This window comes from Salminus brasiliensis, chromosome 20 (genome assembly GCF_030463535.1).
Source record: "Salminus brasiliensis chromosome 20, fSalBra1.hap2, whole genome shotgun sequence".
Lineage (NCBI taxonomy): Eukaryota > Metazoa > Chordata > Actinopteri > Characiformes > Bryconidae > Salminus > Salminus brasiliensis.
Window position 1 is genome coordinate 29,014,202 of NC_132897.1, and position 9,951 is coordinate 29,024,152.

The 9,951-nt window shown below is 42.0% G+C and overlaps 1 protein-coding gene across 1 annotated transcript; it reads left to right on the forward strand.

The window, feature by feature from the left end:
- Window positions 1-337: 337 nt before the first annotated feature.
- Window positions 338-9,000, forward strand: LOC140541858 (galectin-8-like). Its single transcript, XM_072664655.1, has 9 exons — window positions 338-411; window positions 6,862-7,061; window positions 7,291-7,393; window positions 7,488-7,656; window positions 7,744-7,894; window positions 7,990-8,092; window positions 8,169-8,337; window positions 8,510-8,695; window positions 8,965-9,000. Exons 1-9 carry the CDS (start codon window positions 338-340, stop codon window positions 8,998-9,000), a joined length of 1,191 nt encoding a protein of 396 aa, XP_072520756.1.
- The last annotated feature ends 951 nt before the right edge of the window (window positions 9,001-9,951 follow it).

A 9,951-nucleotide genomic window follows, 5' to 3' on the forward strand; every position in this document is an offset into this window, starting at 1 on the left:
TTGGTCCTGGAGAACCCTAAGTCCTTTGTGCAGGATGTGGGCAGGGAACTCTCCAGAATCAGGCTTGGGAACCGCTGATTTAGCGCCACCAGGTTTTGGATGGTAACTTTGAACCATCCTGATCCAGGGGGGTAGATTAAAGAGCAGGATTTCACAGATAGCCAGATGACTTTAGCCTAAAGTTCAGAATGGAGATCCAAATGGAAAGTTCTGTGTGAAGAACATCTGCTTTGTGAAACAGCCAAAATAGCCTAAGACTCTTTTCATCTTCTTTTAGGAGATACATCGTTATAACCATTTTTAAAATTAACATCCTTTCTTCTAACCCAGTATCTAGATGGCAAATAAAGTTAGAGTTCAGGAGGTTCTCCTAAAAGCTCTGGAGAACCTGAATGCTGATGAGCTGAAGAGGTTTCAGTGGTACCTGACCCAAGGCGTGCTGGATGGGCTTCAACCCATGGCAAAGGCCAAAGTGGAGGGCATCTCTCTGGATGAGACCATCAGTCAACTGATGCAATTCTACGATGATGAACCTGCAAAAAAGGTCACTGTGGCAGCTCTCAGATGCATGAACCAGAACCAGCTGGCTCGGAAGCTGGACGAGGCTTTCCTGACAGGTAAGGAGCACAGATGTATGTGCAAAGTCATTATTACTGAAGCACCTTTCCAAAACATCTAATCATTCAACCACAAAAGACAGTTCTTAAGTCAAAATCAGGAAAGATCACAGATGCATTCTTAAGAAAAATCACAGGAGCCAACAAGCAACAGTAAATGTACACAGGAGAAACGAGAGAAACCAACAGGAACTCAGCTTACTCACATTGGAGGTGTCTGAAGTGACCTTTGTAGCAGAAGGAGGTTGAGCTAGAAGGAAGCTGAAGTTTCCATAAGTACCTGAGACTCAGAGGCCAGCAAAATACTTTGAGGGTGGCAAAGTTAGGTATTGGGTGGAGTAGACGATTCACAGAGTGAGGGAGCAGGGGACATAGAAGACAGCTGAGTAGAGGAAAACAGTACGGTAGGACACCTAAAGAAAAAAAAAAAAAACAACAACACATGGATGTGTCAAGACAAGGTAGACTAGGACGTCTATTGTAGGATATTTTTCTTGATCAAAATGAAAGAAGCAACATCCCCAAGAGGATCAAAAATGGAAGCTTCTATAGGCAGCACTTCCCTTCTAGGGAAAGGAGTTTCCTTTAATAGTACTCTGAAATTGAACTTGTTAAAAGCCATTGGTTTCCTTCACAAGCTGGATCGTTTCTGCCTCAGTGTTCACACCAGCCAAATGACCATCAATATAAGAATTACACTGTATAAACTTCTCTGTAGGTAGAATACACCTCCCTTCACTAGGTGCATCAAGATACTAGAACCTAGAGTTTTTAGATCCAGGAGTGGAGGCAGCTCCAAACAGGTGAACCTTCATGTGAAACACAGATGGTGAGGCCTCCATGTTATCTTCTTTCCACCACAGAAACCTGAGGTAGTCTTGGTTCTGAAGCAACATGGAAATGGTGGAACATTCACCCCACAATCACACATGACTGCCACTTGCCCTTTCCGGGAAGGACACAAGAGCCCAACAGGGGTATTTGTGAAGGCCTTTTTAGGCCTGCCCTGGTTGGAAAAACATAATCCCTCTATTTCTTGGGCCAATCACATTATTCTCCAATGGTCTGATTACTGTAACCAAAATTGTCTGACACAACCGTCCTTGCTTGTTTGTTCCACATCAATACATGAGTATTTAGTAATGCCCTTTGGGCTCTGTGTCAGCCCATCTTTCAGGCGTACATAAACAAGGTCCTCTGGGACATGCTGGGTAAATGCATTATTGCGTTTTTGGATGATATTCTAGGTGTCTTCCCCTACTTTAGGCATTCATGTGTGTCATGTTAGGGTTGTTGTGCAGCATTTGTTGGAGAACAATTTGTTTCTGAAAGGGAAGAAATGTGAATTTCACCTCCAGTCCGTGGCCTTTTAATTAGTGCTCAGGGAATCCTCATGGACGACCAAAAAGTAGACATGGTTCTTTAATGGCCTACTCCCTCTTCGGTGAAAGATTTACAGAGATTCCTGGGTTTTGCAAATATTTACCGCAGGTTTATCTGAGATTTTACTTCTATCGCTGGACCACTCACCTTCCTTCTCAAAGGAGGATCAAGGAACACTGTACATCCACTGACCCCTGGTGACCCCCTAGTGTAGAAGTGCTGGACTGCAGTGCTGTAAGGGGTCGATGTTCGTCTTCAAACGCTACTGAAACTATTGCTGCGGCCTCTGCAGTGACTGACGCTCATCAGCATGGTGGCTGATGAGTGTTTCTCAGCTCTAATCTCAAGCTCTAAGGTGAAAGGTCTTACTGTGTGTCTTACTTGACAGTCTGACGCAGGGTAGTGTTTGTACTTAGCAGGTGAATGTATTCTTTAGTATTGGGCAGGTTCTAAGATTATAGAGGTCTAGAATTATATATGGTTCTATGAACACTGCTGGACCCGAAGTGTCCCTATAATTGATGAGGAACCAATCACAGCCTGGCCTCACTCTCCTTACCTTCACTCTGAACTTTCTCATTTGGAGATGGTCCATGTTTGGTCAGTACTCAGTGTGTGTGTGTGTGTGTGTGTGTGTGTGTGTGTGTGTGTGTGTGCAGCTGTTAAATAGAGCTATTAGTGGATCAGAAAGTATCAGGCTGTGAATGGAGGAATATTTCTCAGAGACTCAGGAGACAACAGCAGTCTTTTATGACAAGGCTAATAAGTCTTGATCTTCTACTGTAGTCTGATCTGTCCATGAAGATGTATGCTACTAATCTTGATCATTGCCAAATCAAGTACTAATTTACAGTCAATCAGTTTCAGTCACTCTAAACTGTTAGAACAGGGTAAAGAAGGTGAGGTTAATGGATCATCTGTGTAACAGAAAAACTCTGTTCTGCTTCTTCTCTGCATTTCTGATCTTTTTCTGATTAAAGCATCGTAAAAAAACGCTGTCATCTCCAGAGTCTCCTGATTACATCAGTGAGGGATGGTCTAGATGGACACACTTCACTTCAAGACTGATTCATTTGGTTTATAATGCTGCCTCACCTTGTAGATAAAATCAGCTTCTGCAGAACATCAGTATGTGTTAACATCTCCAACTGAAAGACACTGAAAACACACAAACAGAACCAACATCAAAACAGTATTACTCTGATTAATTAGACAAGTACTTTAGCTTAATGTTGTTCTCTAGACTAATATTGATCATGAGTTTCCATCTTCTACTGTAGTCTGATCTGATGATAAAGAAGGACATTGCTAATAAGACTTGTTCTTCTACAGTAGTCTGATCTGATCATAAACAAGGACATTGCTAATAAGAGTTGTTCTTCTACTGTAATCGGATTTGATCATGAAGAATGACATTGCTAATAAGACTTGTTCTTCTATCGTAGTCTGATCTGATCATGCAGAAGGACATTGCTAATAAGTCTTGATATTCTACTGTAGTTTGATCTGATCTTGAAGAAGGACATTGCTAATAGGTCTTGATCTTTTACTGTAGTCTGATCTGATCATAACAATGGATGATCAGATAATAAGATGATGCTGTACATCCCGGGAACTGCTGCACTTCGAAACGATCTTGCCATTTCCTTTCAGAACTCACTGGTCACTCCTTCTACAAAGGCTCGAGGCCTTGGTGTAGTCATTGATGATCAGTTATCGTTCTCAAGTCATGACGCAAACATAACTCGGTCCTGCAGATTATCCTGCAAATACCCTTCCTCTCTAGAGAGTCGCCCAGGTGTTCGTCACACTCACTTCAAGACTTGACTATTGCAACTCTCTTCTGGCTGGTCTTCCTCTGCGCACCATCAGACCACTGCAACTTATCCAGACTTTATTTTCACTTCACTTCGTCTTGACGGGCTACTAAACGGTGACTCATGGTAAAAATGCTAGCTCTATTAATTTAAAGTAAAATCCAGAACACAGTGAAGAGTGCAAAAAAAGTAAAGGGATCTTTCTAAATCCACTGCTCCAGTAGCTTAACTGGATTAGTGTGGTCCAGGAAGAAAGCGGGATTGTGGACCTGTAGGATCTAAATGACTTAGTGGTAATACTCATAACTTACTGTTTAAGGAATCTGATGGGAGTGGATCTGAATTCCAGCAGTGCATCAGATCAGGAATATTAGTACTGATAAGCAGGTGTGTTCTGGGTGATCAGTTCAGGCAGGTCACTGTTAGATTTAGGATAATGCTAAAATGTTCCACAAGAAATGACAAAACAAATATGAATAAAATTCCACCTGTCACCTGCTGATCAGCTGACTCATCTTTTTCCCAGTAAAATATCGTTTGACATTTGATATAGATGCCCACACACTGTACGGAGACTGGCAATTGGCTCAAAATCTCTCATGCATTACCTCGTTTTTCTTCTCCAGCTGTATATAAGCTGGTCCCTCCGATCAGCCTCACCATCTGCCAGAGAAGGTCTCCTTAGAGCTCTCCACCTCAGCAGAAGAACCCATCCTGTGTAAATATAAAATGTTACATATGTAATGAACTAAAGCCTGAGTATACTGATAAATCACTGTGCTGATCAGTTATTAATCTCAGTGTTACTGAACTCTACTAAAGCCTGAGTAGACAAGAAAGCAGACGAGCCAGTGCTGTTCAAGTCTGGATGGGAGTGTGTGGGCTGTGACCTGAACCGCAATGCTGATGGCGATCCAGTTTATCTCTGGCTGAAATACAAGCTACTGTTGATTTCTCCGAAGACACAGTTAACTTTAAGAGCAGATTCTTGCAACACCAACAGAGGCACAAGATGTGGTGCTGCTTCTGCACTGTTTTCCTGGTACCAGCATGCCAAAGCTTCCGATGCTGTCATTAATCAAATAGCTCTAAGATCCAGTACTTCACTGTGTTGGTGGGTGGGAAGGCTTATACAGCCTACAAAAAGTGCTGGTTGCAAAGTTTTGGAGAAGAACCTGCACACTGAATGTGGAAGTGTGCCTCTTTACATTGCATACAATTAAGAGTCAGGCTCTGTCTCAGTATCAGTAAGCAAGCATGAACACCTAATCAGATACCTGTCTGCACTGCTAGCATGTTTAACCTGAGAGAACCCTGTACTAGATTCTAAAAGCTCTGTTAGCAGGTAAAGTCTTATCTGCATTTCTGATCTTTTTCTGATTAAAGCATCGTAAAAAAAAAAAAGAAAAACCCTGTCATCTCCAGAGTCTCCTGATTACATCAGTGAGGGATGATCTAGATGGACACACTTCACTTCAACAGCTTCTGAAGCATGCTAACACTTAGCAGTTACATCATGTTGGTAGAGTCAACAAATCATGATGAGCCTGAGTTCAGGAGGGGTAGGCACTAATATATGCCCAAATGAAAGCCTGTGACTTTCTGAATTTGAAGGAAGCAAGTTTTAAAGGACTTGATGAAATGAAAAAAAACACAGGCTTGGACAAACCCCAGGAGAACGAATGAAAAACAGAATTAATTAATAATTAGTACTGGATGGAGCTCCACCATCATTCCAGAGAACACAGTTCCTCCACTGCTCCACAGCTCAATGTTGGGGGGCTTTACACCCCTCTAGCCCACGCCTGGCATTAGGCATAGTGTCAGTAGCGTCATGTTTAGCATCAGCCAGTAAATGAATGACTGCTTGGGTGGTTGTTGGAAGATGTTTTAGAGGACTATCTGACTTCACTGTAATATCATGTTGTCAAACTGAAGTTTGGGTAGGTACATCACCAAAAATAGAAGCAAAATCATTAGTCAGTGTCATTAGCTCTTGTCTCTAAGCAGCTGTTAAATGGTTTGAAATGGAAAATGTCAGCTTGCATAACAGAATTCAAAAGTCTGGCACAAGGCTGGGGAACACTACGCAAAAGGCAATCATCATTGCCAGTGGTTTGACATTTACAGTCTGGTCTGGTTCTACTATGTAATCAGTGTTGTGCAACTTTTTTGCAACAATATCCGGACCTGAGAATTTAGCTGAGAAAGCAGAACCAAGTACTGGACAAAGATAAACAATACTTCATCCCCAGGTTGAAGGTACATCATCATATGCATCAAATGCATCATACCAGAAAGAAATAGCACAGATAAACAGACACTGCTCTGGAGGATCAGTTCAGGCAGGTCACTGGTCAGGTCACTGACTAGATCTTAAAGAACCACTTAAGTGTAGAAATGAGAAAAGAAAAGAAACCCTGTCAGTGAGGTTCTTGCTACTGCAGGAAGATTAACTGACTGATCTTTTCTCAGTTGGTTTAATTTCTCACACTCTATACTGGGATGGCTGATTGGTCCACAGCATTTGACACGTTTTTCTCCCCATTTCCTCTCTTACTGCATATAAGTAGGTGGCCTATCAGATTTGCCTAATCCTCTGCCAGAGAAGACGAATTCTCCACCTCAGCAAAAGAACCCATCCTCTGGACTCCAGACGAGTTCTCCAGCTCGGCAGAAGAACGAGAGGAAGCCATCTGCTGTGTTGGTAAATATGTAATAAAACCAATGAAACCTTGATTATTATAAAAGAAAATGGTTTTAATTAGTTTAATTATAAAGTAAGCGGAAAGAAGAAGAAGAGTCGAGTGGTAAAGGGTTTTAGATATACTGAAGGAGAGTAAACGGCAAAAGAGAACAGACTCCAGTCTGAGCTCATTTAACAACTTCTGGGAGTTTATTCAGGCTGACTGCAGCAAAGTGGCTTCCTTCTGGTTCTGACCGATTTCTGTACTATAATAGCTGTATTATAACTAGAATGTTTTCTCAATTTTTTGGCTTCTTCAGAATGTTCTGAAGAACCTGAATGCTGAGGATCTGGCAAGATTTCAGACGCACCTGGTGCAGGGGGTGGTGGACAACTGTCCTGCCATACCAGAATGTAAACTGCAGCATGCCACTGTGCAGGGCACTGTCAGTCAGGTGCTTCAGGTTTATAAAGGAAAAGATGCCATTGAGATCTGTGAGACAGCCCTGAGAATCATGAACCACAAACATCTGGCTCAGAGCCTGGAGGGAATAAAAGGTAATGGTGTTATGTCATCAGAAGATCCGAGTGCACTACTGAGGGAACTGCTTGCTCCAACCAGAGGTCCAACAAGGGATTAGTCTTTCAGCAGAACTATAAGCAACGATTAAAGGAGAGTCTCCAGGACTGTCAGTGTCACTGATTACCCAGGTTTCACACTGAACAGGAAGACGACCTCATCTGTTCCTTTCACTCTTTTCTCCATTCTTAATGCTTTCCTGTCTAGGCTCTCTTCAACCAGCGGTTCCATTTCAACAGATTCTGTATGATGGACTCAAAAACCAAACAGTGATCACCATCCAAGGACAGGTCAAACAAAATGCTGACCGGTAAGAGTATAAAAATGATTTTCACCAATTCAAGCCTTCCAAACTTTTGGACACTGTACTGTTTAATATAGTATCATATTTTCTCTTCCTGTAGATTTCACATCAACCTCTATAAAGACGATGATATAGCCTTTCATTTTAACCCCCGATTTAATGAGGACGGGAATCAGGTGATTGTGAGGAAAAGCCTGATTAGATACAATTGGGGAACCGAGGAAAGAGAACTGTCCTCCTTTCCTTTCACACCTGGAAAACCTTTTGAGGTGAGTGTTGAGTACAGACCCTGTTCTGGAGGTGAGGAACCCACATTCAGACACTGTCCAGTTTAGGAAGTGAACTCTGTGTTTCAGGTGAAGATTCTGTGTACCAATTCTGAATTCAGAGTGGAGGTTGATAAGAAGTATCTCCTGAGTTATTCCCACCGCATCAAGAACTTCACCCAGATAAGAAAACTCACGGTCGAACGAGATGTCTTCGTTACGGGTGTGAACATTGATCCGAGTACGTACTTTTACACATGAAGTATGCATGAAGAGAAGTGTCTAAAGTGGGTGGATTTCTAATTCCTACTGGTAACCACAAGCTTTCCTTCCCAGTGTCTCTCTGGATGACTGCACCATCTGCACATGTCCTGAATGATGTCATCTCTGAGAACATGTCCATCACCATCCCTGGACACGTCAAGCCCAATGCTAAAGTGTAAGAACAGTCACACACCGGCAGCGGTATTTCCCTTTGTAGCACCATCAACGTAACACCATTTCTACTCCTTCAGGTTCACCATCGACGTGATGAACGACTGTGACATACTCTTCCATTTTAAACCACACTTCTCTGATGATGGGAAACACTGGATTTTGAGGAACAGCTTCATCTGCAACCAGTGGGGCTCTAAGGAAAAAGAAACCCCTTCCTTCCCATTTGTACGTGGAAAACCTTTCCTGGTGAGTGGAGAGTGTAGCGGTTCCATCCAGCTTTAGGTTCTACCTGACCTACCTGCCAGAACACCTGTAATAATAGCTGCACCTGCATCTGATGGGCTTCGTAATCTCAGAAGGAAGAGTCAGGAATTTAGTATAGAGAACTGGGTTCCACTGATTAGGTTCTCATTTACAGGTAAGGATCTTGTGCACCAACAAGGAGTTCAAAGTGCAGGTCGATGGTTTCCACCTGCTGGACTTCAAATACAGACAGTTTGACTTTACCAAGATCAACAAAGTCGAAATCTGTCAGGATGTCATCGCCTGGGGCATCAGAGTACAGCCATGTAGGTATTCTATGATAATGCTGGACAGGATATCTGTAATGCAGACAATGTGAAGTCAACATTTGTTTCAGTTCTATGCAAAATTCTTCTGATGGAAAATGCAAAATCTACTGAACTACTAAGCTCCAGACACTGTATGGGTTTGTTCAGTTCACGAATGATTACATCAACTAAACTACAACCAAAAACGATTCCATATTATTACATGAACATCACCAGCCTGTTGGGGGAGCAATGTGGATTATTTATCAACTGTATAATTTTTCCTTTCCTGACATCACTGTTCTTTGTGTTCTGTCTGCAGGATTTGTTCAGTAAGCTGGAACTCATCAGAACCTAATCTGGGGGTTCTGGATTCAGATCATCATTTAATCTCTCTGTTTTCTCTGCTGGAAGCAATCAATCAGTCTGTGATCTGAAGCTATCTCTGTCTTTAATCATTAACTGATATTAAATCCAGAATTCAGGCCTTAATACTGCTCACAGCACGACCACTGACTGAACCGCTACACAGGACCTGACATATACAGGCAGCCTAAACGTCTAACAGTTCAATCTGATCACCATGACTGACTGTCTACTGATTTATTGCTTAAACAGTTTGTCCAATAATGAAACTGCAGTCTAAAGTCTAATTTGGTCTAATTGGTTCCGTTCTGTCTGTCAGTTTCTGTTCTGTCAGTCTATCAGTGATTGTGGTCTGATTAATAATCGTGTATCTGCTTTTCTAATCGTCTATCTGCTCTTACACAAGTGCCTCCTCAGAGCTGTCGGGGTCTGGGGATGGTTCAGCTGCAGTGTGTGTTCAATACTTTCAATAATTTTTTTTCTTTTCCTGTTCAGCATTTGTTCTTCTTTTTGCATTAAGAAAACAGTGTTTGTACTCTGAATAAATTAGACAAAAGCAATATGAGACTCTGGACTGAATTTTTACCCCCTCCCCCAATTGCTTCTGTTTTTGAGTTTCACATTTAAATGTTCCAGATTATAATTGTTTTTATTGTTTCCATAAAGATGATTTTACATTGCTAATAAGCCATGATTTTGTTTTGTAGTCTGATCTGACCATAAAGATGTAGACTGCTTCTACACACATTAGTGAAAAAATGGGTCGCTCTCAGGAGCTCAGTGAACTCCAGCATGGGACCGTGATAGGACGCCACCTGAGCAACAAGTCAAGTCAATTGGGTTTTATTGTAATTTCAACTATATACAGAGTACACAGTGTAACGAAACAACGTTCCTCCAGGACCATGGTGCAACATAGACACAGTGCATACAGAACACAAGT